At 45.4% G+C, this 17,682-nt stretch overlaps 1 protein-coding gene across 1 annotated transcript in view; it reads left to right on the top strand.

Annotated features, from left to right (window-relative positions):
* Window positions 1–3,620: 3,620 nt before the first annotated feature.
* TBCEL (tubulin folding cofactor E-like) overlaps window positions 3,621–17,682 on the top strand; it is a 16,334-nt gene continuing 2,272 nt past the window's right edge. Inside the window, exons 1-6 of the mRNA XM_009895147.1 lie at window positions 3,621–3,753; window positions 6,034–6,173; window positions 9,324–9,505; window positions 10,554–10,810; window positions 13,548–13,674; window positions 14,131–14,247. Of these exons, the coding sequence (XP_009893449.1) occupies window positions 3,621–3,753; window positions 6,034–6,173; window positions 9,324–9,505; window positions 10,554–10,810; window positions 13,548–13,674; window positions 14,131–14,247 (956 nt within the window). The remainder of the gene's footprint in view (window positions 3,754–6,033; window positions 6,174–9,323; window positions 9,506–10,553; window positions 10,811–13,547; window positions 13,675–14,130; window positions 14,248–17,682) is intronic.

The following is a 17,682-nucleotide window of genomic DNA, read 5'->3' as shown; positions in this document are numbered from 1 at the left end:
GGGGGCCGGGGACCCCGACCTGTCGTACCCCGCCGTGCGGCCCAGCAGCACAGGCAAGGACCAGCAGACGGGCCCCCCCGCCGACTTCTGCTGCAGAGGTGTTTTTTTCCAGCAGCCCCTGGGAGCGTTGCTGGTTGAGGAGCACAGTGTCAGAGTCCCGGCCAGAAGCATGTCTAGTGACATGCCTGCTGTCTCTTGTGCGGTTTCTGATCTCGCCACAGTCCCTGCCATTAGCATCGGCTGCTTCCAGAAGTGTGGTACTATGGCAGGCGAGTAAATAGTTGTGCTTGCTTTGATGAAGTCCCTGACAGCGTTTCGCATACTTGGGTAGCTTGCCCTGGTGGCTCAGAGGGTTGGCCTGTCTACCCTGATAGATCCATCTGTCTCTCAAGATCACTTCGAAAATAATTTCCCTGAATCATGTCTTAGGAGAAGGACATACTGGCTTCTTGTGGGCAGATGTTTGTTCTATTGCATCCATTCCTTACATTTTGTTTTCATGTATACAGACATGTCAAAATGTTTTAGGCGTGTGACCGGTTAGGACCTGCTCTGAAGGCATTTGGGTAGCACTGGGATTCATTAGAATGTCATTAATGATGTAATTCTCCCGAAAGGTCTCTTATTCTCCTTGTAGACTTATAGCACAGGGATAGAAATATTTTTCATGTCATTTCTAGTGTCCTCCTTTCACTTCACTCATCAACTGAAGCAGACCGCTGGGTTTCTCTTGAATCTCAAGTCAGGGTCGTGCTCTTTGTAGACGCTTGCCATGTTGTATGTCATCAGGGCTACAGCCTTCCAGTGGAGCATTTAAATATAGACAACAAAAACTATTACTTGACATCCTTTGCAATCTGTGCTGTCATTTAGAAACCCCAAAGTTATTTTAGGATATGAATTGCTCCTCGTGCTGTCAGTAGGAAAACATGCAGATGTGCACACCTTGCAAATCATCCTGTCCTGCCCTTGTACAGGCAACATTCACTTGAAACGTGTCATGCTTTCTTTGCATATTCTGTTGATGCTTGCTCTCATGCAATTGTAGTGATTCAGAAAAGCCACATGCATGACAGATGATTATAGGGAATGTGAATTTGTAGAGAAGGGAAGTGGAAAAGGTGACTGCCCACCCTGACATTTTTGTCACCTGGCAATGGCATTGGCTTGCGAGAATAAGCTTGAGAAATAACATGTTTGTGAATCAAAATTGATGAACGTGAGTGTCATGAGGGTTTTGTCTCAGTTCTGGATTGCTCTTACACTGTAGCTGAAAGCACAATTGTTTGCCTCTAGTGTGAGGCAAACTCTCATGTGGAATTTCCAGCTGATGTTTGCTGAGTGGATAAAGAGGAACGGAGTTGATAGAAAAGCAATGTCAAGGACAGAAAGCTTTATTCATGAGGGGGTTCCAGAATTTCCAGACCAGGAGGTCTGAATGTGCATTTAGAAAGCAGTATGTGTCTGTCCTACAGTACTGAGCTCCCAAACCACTCTGGAAGGGGGCCTTTCAGCCTAAAGCCTTGGCTGTCAATGCAAATTGTTCCTGTAGCATGCAGAATGTTTTAGCATAAAATTAAATGCCCTATTCCTAACACATACTTCAATTTGAGGAGTTTTTTTTTGATTCTAGATAGACTAGTGGTATGAAGTTAAGTTTGAGATATGAATCAACGAACTTGTTGAGGGCTGGGAAAGGTATGGGCTTTTTTTAAAAAAAAACCCTAATGCTTTAAGTCCCTATTTGTGACATGTAAACTTTATATATAATATAAAAATTACAGCAGGCTTCAGTCAACTTGCTTCCTATTATACTGAAGTCCTTTGTGATAGAGATGTTGTAGATAGTCTATTTGTGAAGAAGTAAAGTGGAGCTTGTTACAGGTGATTCTCAGCAAAGGGAGCCTGAACCTTAGTTAAATAACTTTTGTTCAGGATTTCATATCTGTCTTTGCCTGTAATAAATCTAAAGGAAAATTTATGGCAGCAGGCAGAAACTTTTAATTTGGCATTGGTTAGTGATATCACCTCCAGTATATGTGTGTCCCCACCATGAACTCCAATGTACGGATTTCCACCAGAAGTCCTGGAGGTGCAGGCTTACGTGTGGAATGTGTGTATCTGTGGGAGTTGGGTTTTGCTAGTGTACTGAAAATGTAATTATGCAGTACTTAGTGAAAACACTGCTTCATGACTAATTGTACACTGTAGGAAATCTGCAGTTGATTCCTGCAAGTTTGTGCCTTGTGTTGTTAGAATGGGCAGGCGTGGATCTCTCCTCCTTGTCTGTGATGGGTAGCAGGCTCTGCTTTGGAGTACAAAACCTCTGTGAATCCTAGGAACGACGCGATTCCCATTCTTTGTGCATTTATCAAGCTCAGCTCCTTTATTATCCAGGAAACCATAAAATACCAAGGTCAGAATATGTGCAGGGAAGTAGGACAGACAAGCTTAGTCTCACCTAGGGTACAGCAGAATGCCGACCATCGTGGTGTCTTTGTGCCAAATATACTTCCAGCTGACGCTCGATATCTTTCGAGGCAGGTCAGCAGCCTGCGATGCAGAGAGTCCTTTTTCCTGCGCTGTTCTGTTCTGTGACATGCATAGATAGGAAGGCCATGTTTATCTTCCAGATACATTAAGCAGCTGCAAAATTGAATTGGCAAAACTTGGTTTTGGACTGGCCAAATGATGCGCTGATATGTGCTCGAGAGTGTTTTGTGACACAGCAGTTGCGTTCTAAATAGAAGCCCAGGTTTGCAAGCAGGACAGAAGAACTGTAGTTCTTTGCAAATGTCACAGGAGAAATGATAATGCTCCTTTTGAGATGAAAGCTTGCTTTGAATGAGCTACCGCCATCAGTGAAGATGAGAGCCCTGAGATACCCTGAGTGAGCTGACTATCAAACTCAAGTATTTCCATGATACCCAGTGGGCCAACTGATGGAAGTCTTGCTTCAGAGGCTGTTGAGCTCCAGGCTTTTTACAGCATTGGACTGTTTTTTAAAAAAAACAAACCATAACCAGCTTTGCATAGGTGTTTCCTTATAAACAGGGAGCTGTCGATCCTTTTTCTGTTGTTTTTTTCCCCACCCAAAAAGCTGATCTTGACTGAAAGTCCAGAGTTAGAGAAGAGGGAAGCTGCAGGGTGAAAACACCTGTTCAAGCAATCTCTTACTCATAAACAGCTCTTTGCCCTTTGTTCTTTCCCCTCCGTGCTGTCTAGGAAATGTGTTTGAGAATATCTATGAATATCTCGCAGTCCTTTTGTGAGGCACAGAAGTAATCTTTGCAGCACGGGGCGTATTGGGAACTGCTCTATAAGAGCATGTGGGGCAAGGAGGTGGTGTACTTGGCCTGTAATGGTATAACTGAAAGCAAGTTTGTGTAGCTTGAGCCCTCTATTTGGTTTTGGTTTCTTTTCAAGTAATGTTTTACTGTAATCTTGAATTTGAAATATGACCTGTTGGACTAATGTGCAGTTCAGAAGTAAAACCCATGATGCAGCTGGTCACTTTTTGTCCTATGTTCCCAAGGACCACTGCTGAAGATGATTATTAGCTGCTGACTGTTCATGTACTCTGATTGTTTCTGCGTTAACTAGAAGTCCAAGAAGGGAGCATGGACCAGCCCAGCGGAAGGAGTTTCATGCAAGTTCTTTGTGAGAAATACAGCCCTGAGAACTTCCCGTATCGTCGTGGACCTGGTATGGGGGTGCATGTCCCAGCAACTCCACAGGGTTCGCCTATGAAAGGTAGGGTTCCAGTCGTTCTATAGCATCTCTGTGGTTCTGGGTGGGATCAGTTTCTTGGTTGTTGTTTCTTATGTTGAAAGAAGAATCGCCCTGAATTGACCAGAAAAAGAAACTTCACAAGGTATTATAATGCGTTTCTTACTGAAGAGCTGAGAGACCGGAATCTAACAAAGACAGAAAGTTGATCCGGGGACTGAGCCAGTTGCTGTTAAAAACAAGTATGTTTCCCTACCCCTGTCATTGCCAGCATAACGTGATTGGGATACTGTTAATGAAAGATGGAAATAAGGCCCTGTGCGGTGCTGAGTTTTGAGGGTTCAGCGGTCCCTGGAGCTTATTTTCTTCAGACTAGTGGTACTAACTATTTTATTAGTGGCTGCAACAGCGTGTATTTTGACAGAGATGGCTTAACAAATACGCAACACCTTGATCTAAATTCGAGGTTGGTGCACACCTCGAACTAGTGATGTCACACAGTGCCATCAACTTGCATCGATGCCTACAGGTACAGAAGGAGTCCAGTGTTACACAGGAGTGGACCATATTTCAAGCCAAGCGATGAGTCATTGAATCTCCAGCTAGGCTTCTTTTGTGACAAGTGACTCGAAGTTGTGGTTTGCTTTGGCTCTCTTCTCAATGCTCTCTGACCGTGCTCCTGCTGCCCTAGTGGAGAAATCCCCTCTGTCCTTTGCTTCTGACCTTACTGCGCTGAGAGAGTTTCAGACAGATGTGTCTGAAGCAGTGTGCTGCTCATGTATGTCCTTGCGCCTCCTAGACTGTGGAATCTGCATTGCTCTTTCCTGCTCCTAGAACTGGTTCCATTTGACACCCTTTAGACTTCCCTCACACTCTGATGTTAGCGTTTGGTTCTTGGTTTGTACAGCTGAGTCTGAGATTCACATTTATCCCACCATAACTGCCCCTTTTTTGTGTAACCTCTTGCCCATCTTGATCTGTAAGAGTAGTTTAAATTTCTGTCAGGTCAATTTGTATCATAACCAACCCCAACGGGGAAAATAGCTATGGAAGTCAGCTGGATGAAGCTTACAGTAACTGAGTTTGACAGAGGAGAAAAAAGGGCCAGAGTTCAGTTGAGGATAAATCTGCCACATGTCCCTCGAAATTAACACAATAGGAAATCGGCCTGATGGAATAGTCAGTCAATGCCCTCTCTCCTGTGTGTGAGCACCTGCTTACCTGAGCTTTTAGGATACTGAAAAGAGGGCACAAGTTTCTAAGTCTTAAAATGTGACTGAGACATGACTTACAAGCACATCATGACTAATTCCCAAAGTACAACACTATCCTTTAAAGAAGCTGCTAATGACCCAGGAAACTTGAAAACTCAGGTTGCTCCAGATAATTGTTTGCTGTAAGAATCCCCTTCTAGTTGTGTAGCTGTCAAGTATTAAGGAGAGAGAAGAAGGGCCACCTTTTCAGGAAAAAGCTTGTTGTTAAATTTTAACAGATTTTGATACTTCACAGAGGTGGGAGAGCGGTAGTGTATGTGAAAGAGTTTAAGACTGATGGCTTGCCTTCCCTAAATGCAGATTTCTTGTGTTGAAATGGTTTCCTGTTACAAATCCACAGCTTTAATGGTGTCAGATTTTGGCCATAACAAATGAGGTTGTGACTGAGATCCAAGTCCTCGTCTGTGAAATAGCTGGGAGAACGTTTACCTCCACGAGAAAGAACTAGAGCAAAACTGAAGCAGAAGTGTAAAAGGCAGAGTAGAGACCTAAGTTTTTCTGTGATTTAAGAATACTAACCGTTCTACAATGTTGAAAAAGTGAAAGCTTAGAAAAGAAATGTTTAAATACATCCCTGCTGTTTGTCACCCCAAGTGGGCTTAAGTACAAGAGGATAAGGGAGTCTGACTGTGTACAACTAACGGTCCACCTAGTTGTGTAGCCTATCTGCAGTAGCAGATGCCTGGGGAAGAGCATAAGCTCTGGCAAGAGCTGATATGAGACATGCTGTAAAGTAGGAAGGACTGGCCCATCCTTGCTGCAGTGTGGACAGAAATACATGTGGTAACTGAGGAGCACTGATACTGAGTGGTACTTCACGTTTAGACACCGGAAGACTTCTTGACTGATGTCAGTCACTTGTCGCAAAATCCGTGTTTATCCTGAGATCCTTAAGTATGTGTAAACTGTGGAATAACTGGTAGATCTTTTCCTTTGTTGAGTGTCATGCTTGTTTGTGCTTGATGTTACCTTACATAACTAAGCAATGTGATGCTGATCAGAGGGCATCTTTTCTTTTTCCCTGTTTCAGATCGCCTCAACCTTCCAAGCGTGCTAGTGCTGAACAGCTGTGGCATAACTTGTGCAGGGGACGAGAATGAAATCGCCGCCTTCTGTGCTCATGTGTCTGAGCTAGACCTTTCTGACAATAAACTGGAAGACTGGCATGAGGTAAAATGGTTACATGTGCATCTTTCTGAATAAGTTTTATGGCGATTACTATGACTGCAAGCGCATTGCAGGATATAAGAGTACTTCATTCATTAAAAGGAGAGAGATTTCTGGTTTTTGTGGCTTCTTTCTCATCTTTGAGCCTGATGCTTATTTACTTTGACAACAACTGAGCAATAAACGTGATTCATTTAATCCATTTGGGCACTTCACTCCATTTACCTCATGAGTTACGATCTTAGCCTGTGGGTGACAAATACATATATTTTTTTTTTATCATACAAAGTACCAGAACTGGCTAGAGTTTAATAATCAGTGCAGGTTTTAACAGAGTAAGAACCAAGGAGGGCTGAGTAATGGGAGTTCTTTCCCAGCTTTGCCACCAATTCTGTGATGCTGGGCAAGGTATTTATTCTCTCGCTGCTTTTGTTTCCCTATCTGCAAAACAGGTTTAATAACATTTACCTCAAAGGATATTTCTGAGGCCTCATTAATTAATGCTAAATGCTATTGTAAAATCCGCAAAAGTGCTTGGATGAAGTACGTTAGGTAAATGCCATGTAATACGAGAAAAACAATCGCAGTCTGTTCAAGTGTTGTTAACGGTTCCTCGCTGGCTTATGCTGTGCTTTTATGTTAGTGTTTGTTGTTGGAAACATGTGGAAAAAAACAGAATGTGCAACATGGAAACTATCATGTGTTTATGTTGCATCAAGCTCCTATGCCTTTAAGCAGGTAGCGAAAGCAGTGTTTGCAGAAATGGTCCAGCTCTGGCACGGGGGTCACAAAGTCAGAAGTGGGATATGTTTCCCTCTTCTTGTTGTTTCCTTGTTAGCCTACAAGGTACTAGCTCAGCAGGTGGAAGGGAGATCTTAGGCTTGTCTGTTGTGATCAGAGCTAGGGAAGATGGTTTTGCGCTGAAGGCATATCTGCTCAGAACTGGGGTGGTGTCTTCTAGCTTTTTTAATCTGACCTCGAAGGGCCCCCTCCAACAGTAATGAGGTGCTGCCGTTCCGCTTCCTGTTCTGCCTCTCGCGCTCAGCGGGGCTGACCTCACGTCTGGTAAGCAGCTGGGAGAGCTGCACGTACGCTTGTCGTTCGCAAGCTGCATGCCTTGCACCCTGCTATTTGTTCAGTCTGGTTAGGCTACCCTGGACGGCACGATTCGCCGGCTTCTGCATGAGCCACAGTAAAGCAGGAAATGAAAGGCTTTCCGTGTAGTTTGGCCCCTTTCTCTGAGATGGGCTTGACTTTTCATAGCCCATCTGCAACAAATAAATATCTACCCAGCTCTTAAAATAAAGCTGCCAGTAGTGGGGATTCCAGATCCCTGGGTAGCCCGTTCCCGTGCTTAGCTAATAACCTCGTAGTCTAAACTATGTAACTGAAGTCTCCCATGCTGCAATTGAAGCCAATTGCTCCCTGCCCAGTTCTCAGCAGGCGTGGAGGAGCATTCATCACCGTTTCTTATACGACAGCCTTTTATACTCACGAAGAAGAGCTTTCATGTCTCTTTTTTCTATTTTAGTATAATACTGAAAAAATCCAGTTCTTCCAGTCATTCATTGTAGGCCATTTTTTCTAAATCCTGTGTTGGTTTTGTTGCTGTGATATCATTCCAGTTTGTCTACTTCATTCCTAAGGCACGGTGCCCAAAACATTACATTACCTAAGTTGAGGCTTCATCAGTGTGAAGTGAGGCAGACTAATTACCTCCAGCATCACACATGCAACACTTGAATTTGGCCTCTGCATAAAACAGTTGCCCTTGGCTAGCAAACGGGCCCTGTTATTGACCTGTGTGTGTCATGGTCTGCCTCATCTCCTCCCATCCCAATCGCTTGGTGGAGTGGCGCTCTCTGGCCAGGTGTTTTCTGTCTCAAAATTATTTTCTGAATGAATGTCTTTTTTCCTGAGTGTTCGTGCTTTGACTATACTTGAGCCGAACTTCCATCTTGCGGGTTTCAGGTGGCTTTGCTTTGGTCTCTAGGCTTGTACCACAATACGATGCAGCCTTTCCCCATCTTAGCGTCACCCTCAGGTTAAGAAAATGCAGTGTTCAATTATTTAGGTCATTGAAAACATAGCGAGTAGTAATCTGTCAGAACACTCCCTTGGTACACCTGCTGGCCTTGTATTGAACTCTTAACTTACAGTGGTATCACAGGCACTGTAAGTCCTCAGTTTGCCTGTGGGACTGGTGCGCGAATGGTGTCAGAAGCTGCCATTCTCTTATGCTGCTTCCCACTGAATCAGTTACCCAGTCAGTTGAAGAGGAAAATTAGATTGATGTGATGTGTTCTTTACGAATTGATGCTCTGGTCACTTAATTGTTATTAGGTGACTACAAATTGATCATCTAAATGACCCGTTCCTGTATATTTTTGTGTATTGGCAGTTTCTAGGTCAGCATCTACCCTGATCACACAGTCCGTTATGTATCCTGCACTCCAGAGCTGTACAGTCATCGTCTCTGGCTTTTCTCTCTCTTTCTTGGTCTTTCTTTCTTATCTCTCTGCTACTTTGCCCTCAGGTGCACATCTGTATGCACAAAAAGGAAAGTAGCACCAAGCAGAGTTACCTGAACGTTTGGATTGATTGTCAGAAAGCTGCTGTTTTCAGACTAATGGAATCGCATCAGAAATTCCTTGTGTGTGTACAGTGAGCTTCTGTCTGTCTTTTAAATTGGGCAGATGGCGAGGTCTGTGGCTAGTGGGGAGCAGTGGAAAGCTGAGCGAGTGATCAGAGCATTCGCCTTAAACTCAGGAGACGCACCCGTTGCCTCCCTGCTAAAAAAGGGGTATGGCATGCTGGGTCCTGTAACATGCTGCTGCTGAAGCTTGGTCTTGAGGTGGATTTTACGACCTTTCCCAAGAGACTAGCTTTTTCTTATCAAGCTGCTCAGAGAGTGTAATTAAATGAACTGCTGAGGTGAATGAGCAATTAACCAATCAATCTAGATCAGTGCATAGCTGGAGTATGAATTACAGGTAGTTATTCAGAAGCCTTATTTTTTTCCTTATATCATTTCTTTGGCTCATGGTGATTCTGAAGGGCCCCCTTTTAGGAGACAGGATATTATTGCATGAGGTCCGATTACTGCCTGATACGCATTTCTTTCTTTCTCTTTTTTTTCCCCTCCCCACTTAGGTCAGTAAAATTGTGTCCAACGTTCCCCACTTGGAGTTTCTAAACTTGAGTTCCAACCCTCTCAGTTTGTCCGTTTTAGAGAGAAGGTGTGCTGGGTCTTTCGCTGGTGTTCGCAAACTTGTGCTCAACAACAGCAAAGCTTCCTGGGAAACGGTCCACACAATCCTGCAGGAATTACCAGAGTAAGCATGGGGAGTTGGGCGTAGGAAGGGGTGCTTGCTGCACGTCGGTCAAGGCTGGCTTATCAAATCACAGGGTGAGGGATGAGAGGGGTGTGAGGATGCAAACATTGGTAGAGAAAAAGGGAATTTTTTTCTTTGGGAGCTTGGGAACTGGCCAGGGGAATGCTTTACATTGCCTTTAAAGCTGAACTTGTGTGGTGCTGTAAAGCCCAGGGCTTTGCATCCAAATCTAAATACTAGAGATGGATAATCATGCCGACAATGTGGGAGGTGACACACTTTCCTCTGACTCACTGCAGAATGAATGGTGCAGTGCATACCTGTACTAATAGCTTTTGAATGGGACGTAAGTCTGAGAGTCTGGCCACTTGTCAAGTAATATTTCATCTTGCTTTTCTGTACAAAAGTGTTGATTTCTGTGGCTTGGCCACGGTCCACCTTGGCAGTGGCATTCTGCTTCCCCGAATGTCCTTGGTGGCTTCATTTTGATAACAGGCTCCTTTTGATACAGCCTGGTAAGGGGAGATGATGACAGCAGTATATCCTGTGTGGCCACTGTACGCTTCCCTGGGATTAGGGGAGCTAGTTTAGTTGTCTGAAAACTTGGTGGGACCTATTCTTTCTGTAACGGCCATCTTTGGCAGAAACAGCAATGTGGGGGAAAAAGGGTCATCTGTGTTGTCACCTTTTTAAATTGTGGTGAATATTGAGAGCAGGTACCAGTTACTACTGGATTTGCTTTGGTGGCTTCTCGGGCACAAATGTGGAACACCACCCTGAGCAATCTGTTACACAAATAATACTGGGAGGCTCGGGGAACTCTTAGAGTGTTTTTCATCTGTGGAGGAAGTTTATGGATGGGAGCAGAGACATAGTTGAAACACACCATTTGGAGTGCTCAAAGGTCTTCTCTACACCAAGGTTTCAAATCACATGAGAGCCGTTACAGAAAGTCCTGTTAAAATTGGATATGCATGTCCTTGCGCCTGAGACGGTAGCCGTTTCTGAAAGTATGTTGTGATGATATGATCTTTCTTCCCCTGTGCAGCTTGGAGGAACTCTTCCTGTGCCTTAATGACTATGAAACAGTGTCTTGTTCTCCAGTTTGCTGTCAGTCTCTGAAATTACTCCACATAACTGACAATAATCTTCAAGACTGGACTGAAATTCGAAAGTTGGGAATTATGTTTCCATCACTGGACACGCTTATTCTGGCTAACAACAACCTCACGACCATTGAAGAGTCGGAAGATTCCCTAGCGAGGTTGTTCCCTAACCTGCGATCCATCAATTTGCACAAGTCAGGTGAGAGCCTGGAAGCAGTATGCTGTTTGTTCTCAGCGTGAGTGACAGTGGTTGATCAGTCTCTACTCGTGAGTAGGTGAAAAACACACTTGCTCTGTAAAGCACTTTGAAACTTTGGTCTTGGGGTGGTTGCTTCTTAGGCCTACGTTAGCAGCAAGTAGCCTGCGGTTGGCATTGCTTCCTGCAACATAAGAGAGAGGGCAGGTGAAGGCAGAAGTGCTGAGCAAGAGCCTAAGCCTTTGAGATGGTTCTGTTGCTGTAGCAGAGAGGAAAACGCCCAGTGACCTTTGTTCCAATGTGTCCTGGCTTCTTGGCAGATTTGAAAAGCTGTTGATGAACGTGGTCCCAACAGACCTATAATGTTGAAGTCCAGTTTCCTAACGGTGCTAATGCAGAGCCACACAAGCAGATGTACTGAAGCGCACTGACCTGAAGAATGTAGCGTTAGGAGGGGAAAACGGGCAAGAAATCAACTTGCCGGTCTCTGAGGGCTCTACCTGCTGCTTTTGGTAGTTAGTCGTTATCTAAAAGACAAGTCAGAGTAGTGTGGACTGGCAGTTATTCAAAATGAGCTGGCAAAGGGTTTTTACGTTAGTAGTTTCCCTCTGTTTCCTGTCCCTGCCTCAGATGCTCCTGGCTGGAGAAGGATGAGTAAATCTCTGGAAATGGAGGGGATGAAAGAATCCCATTTGCCTTTTATTCCTTGTTTTATCCTGGGTAAAATGAGCGTATGTGTATGTATGTAAGGGCTGAGCATTCACCAGCACAAGCTGTCTGTCATCTGTGCTTAGTTACTCGAAGGTCACCACAAGTTATGCTCGAGGCTGCTTTTACACTGCAGCCCCAGAGAATTTTCAGCCAACGCTCCAGAAAGAGAATAAGCATTTGGCATATCGGGAAGGGCACTCCACGCTCAGAGAGAACGCTGCAGGGCAGCTCATGAGGGCTGTGCCATGTTTGTGAGATGACACGTGCGCCAAAAGTTCTTTTGCAGGACTGCTTAATGCATCTTCTTTTGTTCTTTGCAGCTTTATATGCTGTGCAAGCGATAGTTAAGTGTTAGCCAAGGTAGAAGGTACTTTATTAACATGCTCTGCAATGTAAAGCATCAAACAATCCCTATAATAAAAGCTTAAAGCTAACTAGAGGAAGAAAAGCCTGTTAAGCTGGATTTGAAAGCACTGTCTCATTGAGGAGCAAGTGCTCCTGTGGTAAGTAGTTTTGCAATTTTGATGCCAGGTATTTAAAAAGTCTGGATTCTGTATTGCATTCTGATGTTTTGGGAGCTGAAAGTTAAACAGAAGTCCCAAGGAGCACGTTAAATTTATTTTATTTTTAGGGAAAGCTGCTGCAGTCCAAAATTCTGTCCCATGAAGACTCCAAACTGGCACCGCTTTTTGCAGGCTCTTTGAGCTTAGTGGAGATCAGGGAGGAGCCTAAAGATAATGGTTTATAGTGAAGTTATAGTGCAGCGGGGTCACAAAGAGACGCACAGATTTTCCTGCCGAGGTGGATGCCATGGCTGACAGCAGTTTCTTCTTCAGAAATGGTTGTCTCGCTGCACTAGTTTCTCCCAGCTATGGGAGCTTTTGGCCCTTTCAGAGCGGTGTGATTCAGAGAAGTACCAGGCACTCTTTGGTGACACTGTGCCCCAGAGATCAGATGGAAGAGTTCTCCCCCTGTCACAAACTTCTACTCAGTTTGTCTGTAGATGCCGATTCCTGGATGGCTTTAGGCGTAGGTGACCTTGGCGGTGGTGTTTCAAGCGCTATGGGGAAAGGAAACTCTCTCTGCCCGCCTCATGCACGGTGCCGTGATACTTAAAGGAGGTTTGTTTCTGCCCCTTCTTCTCAGTTGCAGTTGTGACACACGGTTTGGTCTTGAACTTGGCATTTGCTGACAGGCTTAGCTCAAATGAGACCCCGATTTTGTTTGAACCGATGATTTTTTCTGTTTTTTCACATTTTCTGTACTGTCTGGGTGAAGCTGTTGAATGTTGTTCAGAAAAAACAGTTTTCTAACTCACATCACCAGTGTAAGCTTCTGGAACAGTCATCGGAAAAGCATTGCGATAAACGTTTCTGCAGTCACAGCAAAGGGAAGCGAAGACGAGTAGTGTTGATCTCGCCACATAATTGGGGCTGTACTGTTGCTCCATCCTCAGCTTTTTCATTTTACCCCCTCTGCTTGCCTTGTTATCCCAAATGTCAGGTCTTGAGGGGGCTGAAATTGAGTTAAAGACTTTTTCATTAAATGGCTGGACGGCTTCTGGGACTGTTTTACCATTGGGTCGTGAGTGGAAACAGGACCCAAGGTAGTCATGTGTGCGAGGTGAAGCCATTTGATGGCTTTTTAGTGGCGCCTAGAATGACAGAAGTCCTGAGGACTTTAATACTACTTAAGGCAGTGTCCCTTTATAGGTGCAGCCAACATAGCTGATGCTAGTCGGTCCTCGGCAGTGAGGCCGAAGAATGAATGGTCCATAAAAAAACTAAGTTCCCTAATCAGCCATGGAGATCATCCTTCTAGATTTACAAAACAGCATGAGATAATTTAAACTACTCTGCCATGTAAGCAAACGAAGGAGAGTTTTTGCAGCACGTGATGAATAAAAAGCCGACTTTGCAAAGAGACAGCAGCTGATGCTCGCCTATCACGTATGTTCTTTGGCTGTGTCTGATAATCTTGGATACGTGATGCATTATCTGTGTTTAAGGAAGTCTTTTCTTCTGAGCAGGTCTGCATTGCTGGGAAGACATTGACAAGTTAAATTCTTTTCCCAAGCTCGAGGAAGTGAAATTGCTAGGAATCCCTTTGTTGCAGTCCTACACCACTGAGGAACGCAGGAAGCTGCTAATAGCCAGGTCTGTTGCTTGTTTATTCTGCTCAGCAGAAGCATTATATGGCAATGAATGGCTGGGAGTGGGTAAGTGGAGAAAGAGGCTGTTAGGAGATGGGGTTTTATATGAATTCACCGCTCAGAAAGACTTGAGCGTTTTTTTTTTTTATTGTGTGGGAAAGTGGGAGAAGTGGAAATGTTAAGTCTAACTTCTCTACTTCTCAGAGAATGTTTTGAGTCTCACACATGCCTGTGCACGATGTGTATATGTGGCAAAATGAAAATAATTAGTTTTGAATGTGCTTGGAGAAAGTGCATGGAACTTGCCTGCTCCCTCTCTCGAGGGGACTGAGGCGTAAGCTACCCGGCAGGATTCTCCTGGTGTGTTAATGTTGTGGCACGTAGCTTTTGATGGGGACTGTCTTGTCGGTCACCCTGTCTGGGTTTCTCAGTGACTGTGTGTCTTGGTGTCGGCATGCAGGTTGCCATCTATCATCAAGCTCAACGGAAGCATCGTTGCCGATGGGGAGCGAGAGGACTCAGAGCGATTCTTCATCCGATACTACATGGAGTTCCCGGAGGAGGAAGTCCCATTCAGGTATGAATTCTTTGTGGTGGAATGGAGAGCAGGGGCAGAAGGGCGGCAAGGCAAAAGGAAAGATGACTGAACAGATGAGGTTACAGGGGACATCCGGGCTAGCTGTTCCATGAAAAGTCCATCCCTCGCGTTCCTCCTGTCTTGCCTCCCTCAATCTGATTTAGGTAATGTCATTATATTAGAATGTTGTCTGATGACTTGTAGAATCACTTCTGAGTCAAATTTGGTCTTAAAGTGTCCGCGTCAAGTACCATTAAACAACGTGACTGTTCAGTTCATGATCTTCATTGCTTCCTGGCCTCCCTCATGGCTAGCTTCGTAATCCACCTGTGTTTGGGAGTCCCCAAAAGCCAGTATAGATCACGCTCTCTGGTGCCAGGCTGGGGCGTCTAATTCTCTTGACCATCTGGTGTGTGGAATGTGACTGGCGATGGGAAGCTGTCCCCTCACTTTGAGTCCTGCAAATCGCAAGTCTGATGGATTTTCTTTGCCAAAAAAGTATGCCCAATGATCCGTTAATCTTGGTAAACTAATGAACTTTGACAGATGCTGTTCAGTCGGTATCTCCTCTGTGCCAGCATCTACTTACTGCTTCTTAATGGGCTGAAGAAGGATCATGGATAATCAAGCCACTGCATTTACGTGCCTTTTGCCCTAGAACCCACATGCGCTTCTCAGACAACAAAGCTTCATAGCCCTTTCTTTAACGAAAGGGGGTACAACAAAAGTGTGTATGGTGTGTCCCGAGGGGACAGACAGAGGTAGGGACGAACTGAGGTAAAGAAGGCCAAAGAGATGGATGACAAAGGTGCAAACGTAATCTGGACAGCGTTGACGTTGGCTGGTCAGTGTTTCCCCCAGCTTAACTCTTAGGTGGTGAAATGTCTCTTGTTTTTCGAAAGCACTGTGCATCTGACCTGCTAATACTAAGGGCTTGGGAAGGCTGGAATGGGAAATGAGGGCACGGCGTTTTGCGTGAATACTAATAGGTCCAGCGATTGTAGTATTTGTTCAAGTCATACTGGGGTCAGTTCAGAGGCGAAGGGTACTAATGTAGTCAGGGAGACAAGACAGCTGGTGATCCCTCTTGTGCCATTTTCTGAGGACAAGTTCTGGCTTGTAATTTTAGATGCCCTTGAAGCGGAAAAAATTGAAACAAATATTGGAAGGCATAGCAGCAGAGGCGGAGAATGCAGGGGAGAGGAAGGGGAAGGGAAGACGGGCACTGTAAGCTCGTGTTGTTGCTGCTCCAAAAATGGATTGTTTTCCGTAACATTTTATTTCTAAGAAAGCTGTTTCACATCTCTGTGTTCGTGGCTCCAGAAAGGGAGAATAGCAGGGCAGCTGAGCCCCATAGCTGCAGCAGCGTCCTGCCCTTTGGCACACAGGGCTTGGGCTGACCTGGAAAACCAGCCGGGAGAAGGCAAGGCAGGCCCTTGTGCCGAAAACGGTGTATTTGGTTGCAGACTGGGTGAGAGTAGCCCTTTGATGCTGGTGGAACTGATGTGCTGCCTTTGAGCTCAGGAGGAAGGGTTTGCGCGCAAGAAGAAAGTGAAATAAATAGCTGTCAGGCTCTGAATCTTTTCCCGCTGGACTTACATCTCTGTGTATTGTGGTGACAGGTGCCTTGCATGTCCAGGACCCATATATTGCTGAGAAGGAGGCAGTGGGGTATAGCGTTAGGCACACATGATGCTACTGTTAGGACGTGGACTTTGGGAACAGGCTGTGTGCACCCACGTAGTTCTACAGTACTACACACAGCTGGGGTCGGTTTCCAGGTGGGAGCTTGTGTAAGAAATTACTAATATCTCGCCCATCCAAAAAAGCTGGGCTGATCTTGATCGACATGCTAGCTATATGCTATTTTGGTAAGACCCCGGAGAATTACCTCCCCCTCTGATGTCTTAACCTTTAAACGCTGTTACTGCCCTTTTCGTGGTCAATGGGCTCTTTGTCTGAATCCCCTCATCTGTGCAGCATTTCCAAGAGACTGGTGCAGCTACTATAAAGAGGGTTGTTCTGTTCTGGAGGAGTTCTGTGCCACTACAGACTATATTGTAATGAGGCTGCAGATGGCTGAGAGTGTCCCTAGTGCCGCGGGCTGGGTTTCAGTTCCTGCGTCCATACGGAGCATCCCTTGTGGGAAGGGAAACCTAGCATTCTTTGCGGAGGGATTGTGTGTGTGTTTGTTGCTAAAGCTTGCTTTTCTTTGCTTCCAAATGTGGTGTGGTCTGTCCGAAGGTGGTTTGTAATTAGAATCTAATCAGGACACACGCATGTTGTTGCTGGGGGTACAGCATCTGCATTGCAGTGCTGCCTCACACGGAGGAAAAAGACACACTGGGGTGCGGAAAACTTATGAGTGTAAGCAGCCCCCTTCAAGACTGTCGCGGTGTAGCGTGCAGTTAGCAAACAGCACGCTCTCTCACGGCAAACCCCCCTGCTTGCATTGCGTGTCTTCATGGGCTGCAGCTCGAAGGGATCTGAAAGAGAGGGAAATGGACAGAATAATTTCTCTCTCTGGATGTCATGGTTTAGAATGAGCGCCGAGCGTACAATCCAATATTGGCTGTCTTCTTGAGTGACGTCTTTGTGTCTGTGGGTTTTTAATGACTCCTCTGCTTCTCTGGTCCGCTGTTTATCTGCAGGGTATCAGAGATACTTTTAGCCAGGCTCAGCCCTTCAGCATCCTCTGCTCTGGCAGCCAGTGTCTGCCAGGCTGCAAGGGGTGATTATAAAAGTCTCCGGGGTGCCTATTATCAGGGTACAAAAGAACCATATGAGCAGTGGGCCTTCGTCCTTATTGATTTGAGAGAAGTCAGATAATCAGACTCCTAACTTTCTTTGGAGGCTGCAGCTAGCATACGAGGAACAGGCTGCGAAACTTGTTCTGCCTTTCCTTGACATGAGAAAGTTTTAGACAACCTTGCCTGACGTTCCTCATATTTACAGCGCGTTTGGTTAGTCTTAGAACCCTCATAGTACTTCTCTCTCTCTCAGCTGCATACAAAATGGTCCCCCTCTTTATACTCTTCCCACCGTCAGCCCTGTTCACTGCAATTTCCCTTAGCACGTGAATCATGGCAGTACTTCTGGTCAGCCAGTGAGAAATTGTTGCTGGTCTGAAGTGGAAAATGCTGCAAAGAAATCCTCCCCATCAGCAACACGTTGGCTCACGCTGACTTTTACTGCAGGTGGTAGCCTGGTGGGTAAAATACGGGGAGTGCGGTGTCTCCTCTCAGCACTAATGGCTTTTCCAAATAAATAGGCCTGATCGTATCACCCGGGTGACTGTGAGAGCAGGGCACCGGCCTGCCTTTGGACGCTCTGCCCAAGTGAAGTTTCATTTTGTCCGTGAGACTGGGGAAATCCTAGTGTGTTGTGGCCCTTACCTCATTTCCCGGCAGACAGAGGGTCTGCTGTTCTCCGGGA

Source organism: Charadrius vociferus, unplaced genomic scaffold (genome assembly GCF_000708025.1).
Source record: "Charadrius vociferus isolate BGI_N301 unplaced genomic scaffold, ASM70802v2 scaffold751, whole genome shotgun sequence".
NCBI lineage: Eukaryota > Metazoa > Chordata > Aves > Charadriiformes > Charadriidae > Charadrius > Charadrius vociferus.
This window is presented reverse-complemented; position numbering and strand designations above follow the sequence as displayed.